Source organism: Denticeps clupeoides, unplaced genomic scaffold (genome assembly GCF_900700375.1).
Source record: "Denticeps clupeoides unplaced genomic scaffold, fDenClu1.1, whole genome shotgun sequence".
Taxonomy (NCBI): Eukaryota; Metazoa; Chordata; class Actinopteri; order Clupeiformes; family Denticipitidae; genus Denticeps; species Denticeps clupeoides.
Genome location: NW_021630087.1, coordinates 152,798 through 168,050, shown reverse-complemented (window position 1 = coordinate 168,050; position 15,253 = coordinate 152,798). Strand labels below are relative to the sequence as shown.

At 39.8% G+C, this 15,253-nt stretch overlaps 1 protein-coding gene across 1 annotated transcript; it reads left to right on the top strand.

Annotated features, from left to right (window-relative positions):
* Positions 1-1,339: 1,339 nt before the first annotated feature.
* Positions 1,340-12,891, top strand: eftud2 (elongation factor Tu GTP binding domain containing 2). The gene is made up of 28 exons (XM_028968571.1): positions 1,340-1,465; positions 1,910-2,013; positions 2,100-2,262; positions 2,336-2,414; positions 3,283-3,358; positions 3,572-3,637; positions 3,740-3,775; positions 3,861-3,951; positions 4,021-4,103; positions 4,384-4,550; positions 4,687-4,811; positions 4,900-4,963; positions 5,592-5,682; positions 7,698-7,833; positions 7,925-8,052; positions 8,271-8,464; positions 8,842-8,953; positions 9,186-9,326; positions 9,562-9,663; positions 10,028-10,110; positions 10,201-10,287; positions 10,366-10,492; positions 10,777-10,864; positions 10,965-11,083; positions 11,199-11,293; positions 11,595-11,748; positions 12,203-12,310; positions 12,651-12,891. The coding sequence occupies exons 2-28, from the start codon at positions 1,912-1,914 to the stop codon at positions 12,744-12,746; spliced, it is 2,913 nt and encodes a 970-aa protein (XP_028824404.1). The 5' UTR covers positions 1,340-1,465; positions 1,910-1,911; the 3' UTR covers positions 12,747-12,891.
* The last annotated feature ends 2,362 nt before the right edge of the window (positions 12,892-15,253 follow it).

Here is a 15,253-nt window from a genome sequence, read left to right as displayed (position 1 = left end):
CGTTGATGGATCTCTGATCCAGCACAGTATTATGGCCATCAGCATGTAATGCATGATGAATACAGAAAAGCACATGGGTAGCATAGAATGGATTTAGTGCCAACAGTAACAAAATATCACCGAGTTCTAAAAAATCTTGATAGATTAGAAAAAAGGTAGTAACAGATTAACAGGAAGCGGAGACTGATGTTTATGTGGTGAAAGTGTGTCATTTATTTTTACCTCTGCACAGGTGTGCTGATCAGGAAGAGTAATGAGAGGGTTAGTGGAGCAGTAACTGAGGGAATATGGTCTCTCAAACACCCACACACAAACACAGTAGGTATGACTTTAATAGTAAGTTCATATTTTTATTGTAAGCAGTTCAATTTATATATTGTCATTATTATATTGATATTGTTATTTAAATTAGACTTCCCATTTAAAGAGAACTATAAACTCCAGTTATTACAATTATTGCTAATCTAATGGAGTAATAAAAGTAGTGGAATGGAACTAGTTCGAAACTGTACAAAATAGCAGAAGGGCCGAATTGATGCACACACTGCTCCCATGGAATGCCCACTGCTCACCCAGGGTGATGGGTTAAAAGCAGAGGACACATTTTATTGTGTGCACCGTGTGCTGTGCATCACAATGACAATCACTTCACTTTCTCTTAGCATTAAGGGTGCCAGACAGAAGACCTAACCTTATCCTAACACCACTCAAGATGATCTTTGAATCCTTCATAAGCATGTCCATTGAAGTCTGCTCCAATCACCACTATCTCTCCCTTGCACCACTTCATCTCACTCCAAGTCCCATCTCACACCCAAACTGTGGGGCATACATGTCTTGTACATGTCTTCCTGGTCAATGCTCCGAGCAGGAATTGTGGCGCATGCGCAGAGTGCCTAGGAAGTGTGGCGCGTGCGCAGAGTGCAAGGTTTAGGTTCAAGTGAATACATACATCCAGCTGGTGGTGACTAACAATTACATGGTCTAACACAATAACCAAATTTTCTCTAACGTCGTGCCAACATTTTTACTGCACCAATCCATGTCATGTCCAGTTGAATAAGAAAATGAAATGTTCAAACAGGCGACACCAAAGTGTCCATTTTCCATTTTCATGCTGCCTTTATCCGTGCAACACTGACATCTTGTGCATAACTTTTACATTAAAAACTTCTATCTACTATTTTAACACTAATCATATCGGCATTTCGGTCCGAAAATGTGAGATAACCCAAGCACCATATCAGATGCTATTAATTAATAACTGCTACATACTAAATGAATACAGTTTAAAGTATTTTAAGTAAGGCGCATCGATGGGCAGCTATTCAGTGACGCAATCTGCCTGACGTTCGAATTGCGTCGGGGTCTTTTCAGCGCATGTGTTTTTACATTGATGAGTTGAGCGGTTTATTAACAACAAGATTACGTTTTGATCTAAATAAGTGATTCTCCGCCTGCCCGGGTGAGACGTCTTCCTTGTTCACTGTTAGGATATTAATGCGGCATCAGTGCTGTTTTTTTTATCTATTTATTTTACTTTCCGAAAGACAGCTAATTGCTAACCATTGCTATAACCCGCTCTTTTACTTAGCTGTTAGAGTTGAACTCAGCAATAGTTCAAAATGCTTTTTGATCGATCGTCCACCAATTTCCTAACCACTTTAATCGCCATGAGGCTCAGCGAAACATGAAAGTGATATGATAGAGGGTTCCGTGAAAGTACAGTAGACTTTAGTAGTCCCGGCTCAGGTTAGAATATTACTGTTTTTGACGCCTTTTCTGTAACATTCTTACACTGTGTACAGTTTTTATTCTTAAACCAATGGCCAGGTGACCAGAAGATGCACATTTAAAGGTTTAGAAAATTGATGTGACTATATATTTGATTTTTTTAAATTTTATCTAGTCATGGAGGCTGATCTATATGATGAGTTTGGTAATTACATTGGTCCAGAACTGGACTCAGATGAAGATGAAGACCTGGATGCAGATGACCGTGATGCAGAAGAGGTGAGATTGTTAGCGATGCTGAGTGAGTATATGCTGGCGTGTGCACAAGAGAGAGTGTTGTATTTGTAATGCTTTGTTCTGTTCAGCTTGATGAAGATGAGGATGAGGAGCAGGGGGAAGGTGATGAGGATACTCCCAGTATGGAGGTGGTCTTGCATGAAGATAAGAAGTATTATCCCACAGCAGAGGAGGTATATGGACCTGAGGTAGAGACTATTGTGCAAGAAGAGGACACGCAACCTTTAACAGGTATGTTGTTGGGGGGGAAATAATGTATTCATAGCTCATTCAAACCATTACAACAATCTTTTCCATTTTGTAGAGCCCATCATTAAACCTGTGAAGACAAAGCAGTTCACACTGATGGAGCAAGAACTACCAGCTACAGTCTATGACATGGAGTGAGTGATATCTTAGTCTTTCTATTGTTCTCTGAACTGTTGGGACGATTACATTTTTTTTAATTAGATTCCCTACTGCCTAAAATAGTTATTATATCTCTTATATTTTTATGATCAGCCTTAACATTAACATCACAGACTCTAGCAGGGTTGACCTAGCAGTTAAGGATGCGGCCCCGTAATCAGAAGGTTGCAGGTTCGAATCCCAATCTGCTGAGGTGCAACTGAGCAAAGCACCATCCACACACACTGCTCCCCGGGCGCCTGTCAAGGCTGCCCACTGCTCACCAAGGGTGATGGTTAAAAGCAGAGGGCACATTTGGGGAAGTGGTGGCCTAGCGATTAAGGAAGTGGCCCCATAATCAGAAGGTTCACACTGCTTGCTTTCTATCTATAGTTCTTCCTGGTGGCACATCTTCACCAGTTAAGCGAGCACATACCTGACCATCTTTGTCATGTAAAAGAGTACATGATTCCTCAGACTACACCATCGTCCATCATGTTCTGATGCTCATGTGCCCATTGTAGGTGTTTTTTATTGTGGATATGGGTCTGCATAGGCATGCTGAATGGTCAACAACTTTGCAGTCAACTGGTGTACTGTGTGTTTTGACACCTTTGTATGGCAACCAGCATTCTTTGTTTTTTTTTTTTTTTACCTTAAGTAGCTCAGTAATTCAATCAGACAGCACAGACAGGTCACAGACCATTCACCTGTCAGTGATGCTAATGTTATGGCCGATCGTGGTATGTATGCACAATATGTGTTGTGGTAGTGTATTTGTGAGGGAGAATGTATGTGCTGGCATGGACTTTTAATTAAGACTTTTTCTGAATTTTCTGAATCTGACTAACATCATGTATGCAGATTTCTGGCAGATCTGATGGATGGCCCTGAGTTGATTAGGAACGTAACTTTGTGTGGACATCTGCACCATGGCAAGGTCAGGGTTGGAAAAATAAAATCTTTTCATTTCCCTTACAGCCCAATTTAATGAGGATCTGATAATTAGTGATTGTTTTAGGCATGTTTCCTTTGGTGGTTTCTGTAGTAATGTAGCATCAATGCACTACTTTTTTTTTTTTTTTTTTTTTTTGTACATACTAATTTACTATTCAGTCAAAAGTGACCATTTTTTTCCCTCTTGTTTTGACAGACTTGTTTTGTGGACTGCTTGATTGAACAGACTCACCCAGAGATCCGGAAAAGAGACGATGCAGATGTCAGTGGCTTGCACTCACTCTGTATCATTGTTTAATCTTTTCTAATTTCTGTGTGGGTTGAATATTCATTTTGAAATTTTGGTTTTACAATTAAAATGCAGCTTCGTTATACTGACATCCTCTTCACTGAACAAGAGGTGAGTCTAGAATGCAGCTATTGAACTTGAAATTTAGCAGTCAACAGAATTTTAGGATTTCATGAAAAGTCATTTTGTTTTTCAGCGAGGTGTGGGTATAAAAAGTACCCCTGTCACAATGGTGCTTCCAGACTCAAGAGGCAAATCATACCTCATCAACATCATGGACACACCAGGTACCAGTACACACTGACATGTATACGTGGTGAAGTGTGGTCAGAGTGTGACAGCCCATCTCGCTGCAGGACATGTCAACTTCTCAGATGAGGTGACTGCTGGAATCCGGATTTCTGATGGAATCGTTCTCTTTATTGACGCTGCAGAAGGGGTGAGTGCAAAATCAATTGGATGCTGATTTAATTATTTTCAATTTTATGGTGCTATCTAATTTTTTATTTACAGTTGGGCTCATTATTTGTACTTTCCCAACAGAGGGAGCTGCAACATTTTCCAAAAATTGTTCTGAACTCTTGGCCTTGCAAATGCATTAAACACAAATATATTGCCATTACATGATACAGTCTCAACTTGCTCTTAGATGTGAGTGCTGTATGCATTTTAATGTTGTGATCTTGGGTTTGGTTTTAGAGAAGTTTATATGTTTGCAGGTGATGTTGAACACTGAGCGTTTGATAAAGCATGCCGTGCAGGAGCGTCTAGCCATTACTGTCTGTATCAACAAAATAGACCGACTCATCCTGGAGTTGAAACTGCCACCTACAGACGCCTACTATAAACTACGGCACATTGTGGATGAGGTCAACGGCATGCTCAGGTACATGATCCGCTTTGATTGTCTGTTCTAACTGATCGTGTCTACTTGGAGTATTTTCCAGCCAGTTACTTGGCATTTTCTGGCATTACCTGCCATAATCTTCATGAGTTTTGGCTAATTGTTCTTTTTCCTTTAGCACATACTCTACAGACGAGAGCCTGGTTCTCTCTCCCCTCTTGGGAAATGTGTGCTTCGCTTCATCTCAGTACAGTACTTGCTTCACTCTTGCCTCGTTCGCAAAGATCTACTCAGATACTTATGGTAATGAGCTCATGAATGGCTCTGCTTATCTAAATAATTGCTGTGTCATTTTATTCTATCCTGTCTAATCTCATGGTTTCTGTTTCAGGAGACATCAATTATACAGAATTTTCTAAAAGGCTTTGGGGAGACATTTATTTCAACCCCAAAACGTGAGTTCCAGTAGTGTGGTATAAGTTGCCTGCATTTCACTGTCTTTGTGGTTGTGTCTTTTGAATTGTCCTTAATGTAGGATCCCAGAATATACACCAGCAGTCAAAGTTTTTGAACACCATAATTTTTCTAGTCCATTCTGTTTATAGTGACTGTTTTTATTCACGTACCAGGACTCCACACTTCAACTGTAATTCCAGCTGCTTGCATTTGTGCAAAAGCATGATTTAATACACAGCCCTAATAACAACACAGTACAGTTTCAACCAGGATGGGAAACCTCCCTATTTATCTATTTATTTAGTCCTATTCAGGCTCAATTTAAGGAAGCACAGCTAGATCGTTTTTGCATCATTATTTCCATGTAGGACTGAAGAATTAAATATTGTGCAGAATAAGAGTTCATGTATTGGTTTACATCACAGAGTACTTGAAATAGTGTTAAAATGCACAGTGCTGTGCTCTGAATTCCATTGTTTTGTATGGGATGCACGGCTGAAAACGCGCTGCCAGCTGCACTTCAAAGCAACGCTCCTCTAGTCTCTGCAAACAATGTTGTCAAAGTGGAATATACATTATATTGAGTTTTTTTCTCTTTAATCCATGTTTTTTTCTTTCTCCTTTCAGTCGGAAGTTCACCAAAAAAGCTCCAAATAGCAATTCTCAGCGCAGTTTTGTGGAGTTTGTACTGGAGCCCCTTTATAAGATCCTCTCACAGGTAGGGATAAATACTAATTGTCAGGGTATCAATACTCTTATTGGTGTCTTTTACACACCTACTATTGTCAGTCGTAGCAATAAATATAAAAAGCAGGAACTGTATTTACTTCATCAGTAGTCCTATAGATGTACAGTTCCTGACAAGTCTTTTCGCTTGTGTACAAATTGACTTTAAGTGCCGCTGAAATATATTTCTAATCAAGTTTTTTTTTTTTTTTAAACAAGAAATGGCTCGTTTTATTCTCAACAGCTTTTGTAATAATGTTTCAGTACAAAATGGAACTGTCAAAAAGTATTCTAATATTCAAAGCCAGCACAAAACAAAAGACAATTGAAAAAGGGTGTGGCATTTGCCTGCTAAAAGGATGGACACTGGAAAAATGGCAGTCGGAGGATTTTTCATATGAATCTTTTGTTGAATTACACCACAGTTGCCGCAAATATTACAGGAGACATACTGGAGCCCACATGGATTTGACTTTTCACCCAGAAAAGTCAAATCATGGTTTGCTAGAGATCTGCAGGGTGGAAGGCAACATCAATAGTCTAATAATTCTGAATATTGATGAACTCTGGGAGGCAGTCAAGCTCATGGAAGTCATACAAGATATTGAATTTGGATCGCACACCACTACTTAATTAGCTGACATTTTTATATTTGCAGTAAATTTGTTCAATTTCTGTATAGGCGACAACTTTTGTCTTGCGAAAATTTGACCTAAATTTTAATATAGCTCTCCATACCTCTACATTGTAGCATTGATTTTTATCGTTATGGTGACTAGTGCTGCACGATAAAAATAATCGTAATCGCGATGTCAGTCTATGCGATTACATGAACGTAAAAAACTGCGATTTAAATGATTAGTACATGGATTGAATCGGCAACATATCACACATTCTCTCAAAGTTTGCGAGCTGACTGAAGTCTCACTTCAGTCGAATGTGACGTGTTTGGTCACATGACTTTCGATTCGGTTCAATGGAGACCTCTGATTCGTGACTCACATAGACATGACGAGCTGCATCGTATGGCAACGTCGCCGCCATATTGCGATAGGCTCTGCTGTGGCGTGAAGCATATACATGTCTATGGAGAGAAGTGCCTCGCTCTTGTGCTGCTCAGGGCTGTACAAACCGCTGTACGTTCCAAACCAGATCCCGGGGGGTTACATTTCATAGGTAAGGCTGGACAATTGTTTTGAATATATTTGGCCATTATAAAATCCCGTTTTATAGGTCTTAACCTTAGCTAAGCTAGGCTAAGCTAGCGAAGCTATGCATTCTTGTGTTCAAGTCAGCCTCCAAACAACGTTTTGGTTAAACGTAAGAACTATAATACGAGATTTTATAATGGCCAAATATAATCAAAACAGTTGTTTAGCCTTACCAGGGTTTGTCGTATGACAGTAATGTAAAGAGTTTTTTGTGATTTATTTAATTTTGTAGAACATTATATTTTGAAAGCACTGGGCATTTCAAGTTGTTATAAGTAGTTTGTATGTTTCACTTTGAAATTAAACATTTCACTATTAGTAATTTGTATGTGACTTTTCATTGATATACAAGCAAATGCCCTTTATTATATCGCAATCGCAATATTGATCTCAATAATTGCAATATGTCCTTTTCCCCAAATCATGCAGCCCTAATGGTGACCATAGTCTAGTGGGTCAAATGCTTATGAACGTCTCCCAAATGCTGTAAATGTCTGTACATTCTTTGCTGTTGTAAAGGTTTGGGATCATCAAGCATGTTTCTTTTAGAAGTCATGCTGACTGCTGCTCTTGTGAGCAACTTTAAGCCTTGCTAGAATTATAGTCATGTTTTAATATCTGAGATCTCGTCAATTCAAATTTACAAAGAATTCCAGACAAACTCAAAATCTTTTTGTTTTATTGATTTGAATAATGTGAGTGTTTTTCCCCACAGTTTGCAGTGGTGCTGATGTATGTGTGTGGTTCCAGCATGTCTTAAACTGAATTATCAGTGTCACATTGTCCTGTGCTGTAGGTGGTAGGGGACGTGGATACCTCCCTTCCACGGGTGCTGGATGAATTGGGGATCCATTTGACCAAGGAAGAACTGAAACTGAACATCAAGCCGCTGCTACGACTCGTGTGTAACCGTTTTTTTGGAGAATTTACAGGTACAAGTTTGTGTGTGCTCATTTTACCTCTCTGCTCCTCATTTTAGTTATTTTTGTGACTCCTAATTGTGCAAATGTGTGTATCTGGCAGGCTTTGTGGACATGTGTGTGCAGCACATCCCTTCCCCTCAGGCTGGGGCTCGTGCCAAAATAGAGCACAGCTACACAGGTGGTCTGGATTCTGATCTCGGGGAGGCTATGGCTGAGTGCGACCCTGATGTAAGTCTGTTTTGTAAGAGAGAGTTATTTCTTTTCTGAACAGTAACACTGTTATTGATATATGCACTTGCATGTAAACAGGGATCTTCTTGTAATTATTTAATCATAACTCAGTTGAGAGCATTTCTATTTCTGTGTTTACTGTTCCATACACCAGTGTCCTGCTATACATATGAAATGGTTGGAGTGTACTGAAATACTCTGCCTTCACCCACCAGGGTCCGCTGATGTGTCATACCACTAAGATGTACAGTACTGACGATGGAGTTCAATTCCATGCATTTGGCCGAGTTCTGAGTGGAACACTGCAGGCTGGTCAGCCTGTGAAAGTTCTTGGTGAAAACTACAGCCTGGAGGATGAGGAGGACTCTCAGATCTGTACTGTGGGGCGCCTCTGGATCTCTGTTGCCAGGTAAAAGTGTCATAAAGTCATAATGTGGTTGCTTTTAATTTTTATTGGATTACTGTAAATTAAAAGTAAAACATTCAGTAAGACTGTCTACTTTTGTTGCGTGCAAGAAGGTAATCACATACAAGTAGGTAATCTTTTATTACATTAGTATCCAATATCAGATTCATTTTGTTTGGACAATACTGACTTTTTTTAGTATTTAGTAGTTAGTATTTTTAATGCATTTTCATTAAGATTGTGTTTTGATATATAATTGAACATTTAAACCCAAATATCTATAAGATGTGACTTCTGTTTCTTGCTTTATAGATGTACATGATATATTTATTCATGTCTACCCCTAATCTCATTTTCTCTCTTTTGCTAATTCGCTCTAGGTACCAGATTGAGGTGAACCGCGTTCCGGCCGGTAACTGGGTTCTGATTGAGGGATGCGATCAGCCCATTGTCAAAACAGCAACCATCACAGAACCACGGGGCAATGAGGAGGTAAGACAGGATGTCACACACCAGTTTAGACACTGATTTTTATTTATGCTTTGCACTTGAAGGGTGTTTATGTGAAGGGGAGTGTGACTACAGCAAATTCAGAACGGTGAAGCATTCTGTGGCAATTCAGTCCACACTAAACTGCAGGGCTGTGTGACAGGCCTGGACCAGCAATTGAACAGCAAGGTCTGTGGCTTTTACATATGCAGTGTGTGTGTGTTGTGCCCTACAGGCTCAGATCTTCAGGCCATTGAAATTTAATACAGCCTCAGTGATAAAGATCGCTGTTGAGCCAGTCAATCCATCTGAACTTCCCAAGATGTTGGATGGGCTGAGAAAAGTGAACAAGAGTTATCCATCACTCACCACCAAGGTAAAAGAGATTTTTCCATCTTAAATGCTGAAATCATGCAATCATGTAATACTTGCATGCAATAAGGACGCATATCCCCCAATGGTGAATAAAGCAGACACTTTTACCAATTTCTTTTTTATATATTTATTTAGTATTGATTTATTATGTAATAATAACACTAGCATGGTTTACCGTAGGGTTATATTGTGAAATACCTTTATAAACTTCATGGTTATTGTGTGTGTGTATTTAGGTAGAAGAGTCTGGGGAGCATGTGATCCTGGGCACAGGTGAGCTGTACCTGGACTGTGTCATGCACGATCTGCGCAAGATGTACTCTGAGATCGATATAAAGGTCAGCAGAATACAACTCTCCTCTCTATCCTACAGTTTACCCTTAACCTGTTATGAGTGCTGTTTTCCTCCTTGAAGATAAGTTACCTGCATTTTTGGTAATAGTTCAATGAACACACTGCAATTGCTAGGCATTTAAAAATATTCAGTTTTAATGTAAACAGGTACGAAAGCTCCTAGTACTTCTACTTGTCTAAAGCAATTGAGAACTTCTAGTAGTATTTCCTGTTGCCATTTGTGTGAAAGGTGTTATATCCGTGTAGGTTTTCTTTTCAGTGTTGTACCTTGCAACTGCAGATATCCTCCACTTACCACCCCAAGATCCAGATTTTAATGCAGAATTTTTACATTTGTTTCTGCTGCAGGTGGCTGATCCTGTGGTGACCTTTTGCGAGACAGTTGTGGAGACTTCGTCGCTTAAGTGTTTTGCTGAAACCCCCAACAAAAAGTAGGGTTGGGACCTAGAGCGAGCAGAGGGATTTTTCATGTTTAGCTGGTTGTGTTTGTTGGTGCTCATTACTGTGTGTGTGTGAGACAGGAATAAGATCACCATGATTGCAGAGCCCCTGGAGAAGGGCCTGGCAGAAGACATTGAGAATGAAGTTGTGCAGATTACATGGAACAGGTATAAATATTCAGAAGCACATCCAATACACACACTCTGTAAGACTTTGTTTACAATGTCCCTTTTTTTGCTTTTTAGGAAGAAGTTGGGGGAGTTTTTCCAGACAAAGTATGACTGGGATCTGCTGGCAGCTAGATCCATCTGGGCATTTGGACCTGATACGACAGGACCTAACATTTTAGTAGATGACACTTTGCCTTCTGAGGTAACCCACTGAACAACAAAACTGAAAACCTCCAAACTGCTTAGGATCTATGCCAAAGGGTTTTGGATGTTGATGCTTTTATGTGATTTATCGTACACCCATATCCAGAGCATCTTACAATCAGTAGTTAAATGGACAGTCCTCTGTAGACACTCTGGTTACGTGTCTTGCTTAGAGGCACAATGGTAGTAAGTTGGGTGTAACCTGGGACAATTTAGGCACGTTTCTTCCCCACTAGGCTACTATAACCCTTATTGAAGCCTAGGCTGTGTGTTTGTGTGTAGGTGGATAAAGCCCTGCTTGGCTCTGTAAAGGACAGCATCGTTCAGGGATTCCAGTGGGGAACGAGAGAAGGACCATTGTGTGATGAACGTGAGTAATAGTCCATTTTTTAATAATAATTTTAAATGCTGCATTCATGTTCTTAACAAAACAGATGATATGTGGTTTATTCCTGTTTGTTTGTTTGCAGCAATCCGTAATGTTAAATTTAAGATCTTGGATGCCGTAATTGCTCAAGAGCCTTTGCACAGAGGTGGGGGTCAGGTGATCCCAACAGCACGAAGGGTGGTTTACTCTGCCTTCCTGATGGTAATGCACCACACGATTCTGCCGGTCACAACATGCTCTTCTCTGTGCTCTTGCCAGCCCTCCACTGTCTAACCATTGGACCCTCTAAACTTCTGATTTGTTTTGTAATCTCTAGGCCACACCTCGACTGATGGAGCCATATTACTTTGTAGAGGTTCAGGCACCAGCTGATTGTGTGTCTGCAGTTTACACTGTACTTGCAAGGAGGAGGTAAATGTACACAAGGCTTAAAAGAAACTTAGGGTTGGGGCTATGGACTGATGCTGCAACCCCTATTAATACAAAGCTGAAGTGTTTTGCATGAAATTACCTACTCTGCAGGCACTCTGTGTTTTATTGATTTCCGTCTGCATCATTCCAGCACACAGTAGATTCTGGTGTAACTCATAAGTGGATCAGATATGATTCATGAGCCTTGAAGGCTGGGAAAGTGCCTCTCCCCCGTTTTTGGGTCTTGTTTAATCTTTGCTCTTTTAACATTGTTAAATATGAAATGTTTTTAATTTTACAGAGGTCATGTTACTCAGGATGCACCCATTCCGGGTTCTCCGCTCTACACCATCAAAGCGTTCATTCCTGCCATTGACTCATTTGGATTTGAAACGGACCTGCGCACACACACTCAGGGTCAGGCCTTCTCTCTGAGTGTGTTTCACCACTGGCAGGTACACACTCACAGTTTGAGTTGAAGGTTTAGTATGTTCAGAATGGCCTATGCCAGGGGAACTACCTCCGTCCTTTCTATGAATTTTCTGATATTTCCAGTTTATTCCTTATTAGTCTTATTGTGATAAAGCACTATTTAGTCCAACAAACCCTTACAGGTGTAGCTGCTCTCATTACAACAAAATAAAAATTTCAATATATTGGGGCCACATGGTGGTTAAAGACATGGCCTCATGCCTCCAAGATTGTGAGTTTGAATACCAACTCGTGTGTGTGTGTGTGTGTGTGTGTGAGAAGTTTGCATGCTTTTCCTGTGTTTCCTCAGTCAGAGACCAAATGTCTTTGGAGATCAGGGCTCTAGTGTTATGTTTAATATAAGTGTTTTTATGTGTGTTTGTCGTGTGTCACAATATATTTGTTTGAATAAGGAAGTTTTACATCTTGTTTTTTCAGATTGTTCCAGGTGATCCTTTAGATAAGGGAATTGTGATTCGTCCACTGGAACCTCAGCCTGCCCCTCATCTGGCAAGAGAATTCATGATAAAAACACGGAGACGTAAGGTGAGAGGAACCCACAATGCCTCAGTTCACGTAAAGCTCCTTCACAAACCCATGCTGAATGACTGGAAGTCATGCGCAGCATGTACTGTAGGGTGCAGGTTGCTAATGTTTACATACAGATGTCAAGGTTGATTCATTTGAACAGGTTGAAATGAGTCAGTGTTCAATTCATTAAAAACTTAAACATCATTTCACACATTCATCACAAGGACAGTGCATAGCTGGATAGCATCGATTCCCCAGCATCAAGACTCAAACCAGCTAATGTGTAAAGGCAATTTTATTTTTTAAAACAATAATATTTTGGCACTCGCTTATTGTTTTGTCTTGGTCTCTATAGGGGCTGAGTGAAGATGTCAGCATCAGCAAGTTCTTTGATGACCCCATGTTGTTGGAGCTGGCCAAACAGGATGTGGTGCTGAACTACCCCATGTGAAGAAGGCACAGTGATGCTGCTACTGCAGAAATCCTCTCCTCTGTTTGTACATGCAGTTAAAGTACTCTGTGTTTTATTTTTAAGCTGTTTTGTAGCTAAAGTCATTTGGCTTTGTTTAAATAAATTTGTGAAATGATTACTTTGAGTATAAAGTGCCAGAAAGCATTCATTCCCCTTCACCACATTTGTGACATTACAGCCTTATTCTAAAATAGATTTGGTTTGTGTATTTATGGGCAGTGGTAGCGGGTAAGGAAGCAGACCTGTAATCAAAAGTTTGCAGTGCAAATCATGCAAATCAAGTTACCATGAGCAAAGTACCATTCCCACACACTGCCCCCTGGCAACTTTCATGGCTGCCAACTGCTCCCTTAGTGGATGGGTTACATGCAACAGACACATTTATGTGCTGTGCTGTGGTGTCACGTGATGTTTCAACAAATCACTTTCTAAAATAAGATTATATATAATCTTTGCCCCTACAAAATTAGATTAAACAGGCTTAGTTTAAGAATTTAAGTAAAATATCTGAAAACACGATAGGTAGACATCCTTTGCACTGACACTGAGACTTCCAGTGATCTTGAAATGCTTCTATAATTGGAAAAGGTCACAATTAACTGAATTTACCACATACAAATCCTGTTCACAAATCCCACAGTTATAAGTGCAGAAACAAAACAATGAAGTCTTAAGAAATTGTCTGTAGACTTTGGATTGTATCACCACAGCCAGCACCGCTGTAACAAATAAAGCCTCTGGGATCTTCAAATAGACCAGTAGCATTATAATGGACATGCAATGTACACCATGACACTGGACTAAACGACAACTCTGCACTGTTGGACCTGCAGAACCTCCAAACATGGACAGATGATTTTTCCTCCACTACATCTGTTGAACTGTTTACCTGCATTACTCATCCAACCTGACTAAGATTGTGAGGATCTGCAGGAAAAAATGGCATAAAATCCCCCAAAACAATTGTGTCAAACTTGTTGAATAATTGAAAGAAGACCTGAAGCAGTGATTGCAGCCAATTCCCTGCACATCCCCTTTCTCCTGTGGGTTATGCACCATTTGTTGAATCATTTTTCATCAAATGTTTAAATGTTCTGAAGGGATAAAGCAATTAGTCATGCATAAGTCATGCTTATTCTCTGTCTAAATAGGCATATTTTGGGAATGGATACTGATTGGATGGATTGAGATGCAGTCACATGTCTTTGCTTCTAAAACTATTGAAAAGTTTTTATATATGGTATGAATACACCAATTCTGTACACCCGAGATGACAATGTGACACCACTGAGTGTCCAATGCTGTGTGGAGTTGAGTGGATAGAATGAGATGAATAGTGATGGTCTTGATGCCCACAGTCAGGACATGGCATGCTGGTGTCTTTCTATATTTAGCTCAGATGCCCAGATTGTAGCAAACGCTCCAGGCATATTGTGTGTCTGAACCTGTGCTGCAATCAGAGCAGATTCTGAAGGCACAGCACAGTCACACACACAGACACAGTCAAGCGCTGTCAGAATATAAAGCCTTTTATGAAAGCAGAGAGATGTACACGGACACATCTACATCTGATGCAAGAAAAGAGAGGAAGAGTTTGGCATCATCTGTATAGCAGTGGTAGGTAGTGTTGTTTTTGTCAACAAATTTATGATGAAAAATTTGCAGGCTCACTCTGCCCTGGAAGGGGGTCCCTCTCTGTATCACTGTTTTTTTCCTAATGCGCAGAGGGGTCAAGTGTGGGGGATGTCAACTGTAGGGCCTGTCAAAGCCCATTGAGACATACTGTATGTGATTTTGGGCTATATAAGAAATAAATGTTGATGTTGTTGAAATATCTTCGTCAATTCGTTTCTGACCTGTCGAGATGTAAATGCTGGTCATGTGACAATAAATAGAACGAAATATATAATATTGTTGATGAAAAAAAACAAGACTAAATATGGTTTACAAAATATATAAACTATAATAAAATTTAATACCAAAATGTACTAAGATTTCCTCTGGTTTAATTGTGTTATTATTTTTGTGCTGTATTTCTGTTTCCTCTCACTGTCTGTGTTTTATTATATGGTGTATTATATAATGTTGACCTACCGGGTAAGGAAGCGGACCTGTAATCTGAAGGTTGCCAGTTTGAATCCTGAACCTTAGGTGCAGCAGAAATTGTTTTGTATCCTTGGGCTGATCTGTGCCTTGCCTTATTCTGTCTCTGTGAGCTGTACGGTCTTATATAGACGGGTGTGTGGCTTTCCTAATCAGTCCAATCAGTACAATCAAACCATCTCAAGGATGATCAGAAGAAAGGGACAGCATATGATTTTATCACATGGCTGCAATATAAGAAAGAGTGAGAAATTTAAGGTCTGAATACTTTCTGTACCAACTGTAAATGGTCTATCATACTGCCTGTCATACAGTCAACTAGACTGAAAGTTTTACTTTTCTTTTATAGTCTGAACAGTGTTTTAGTTTTAGTTAGTATAGTT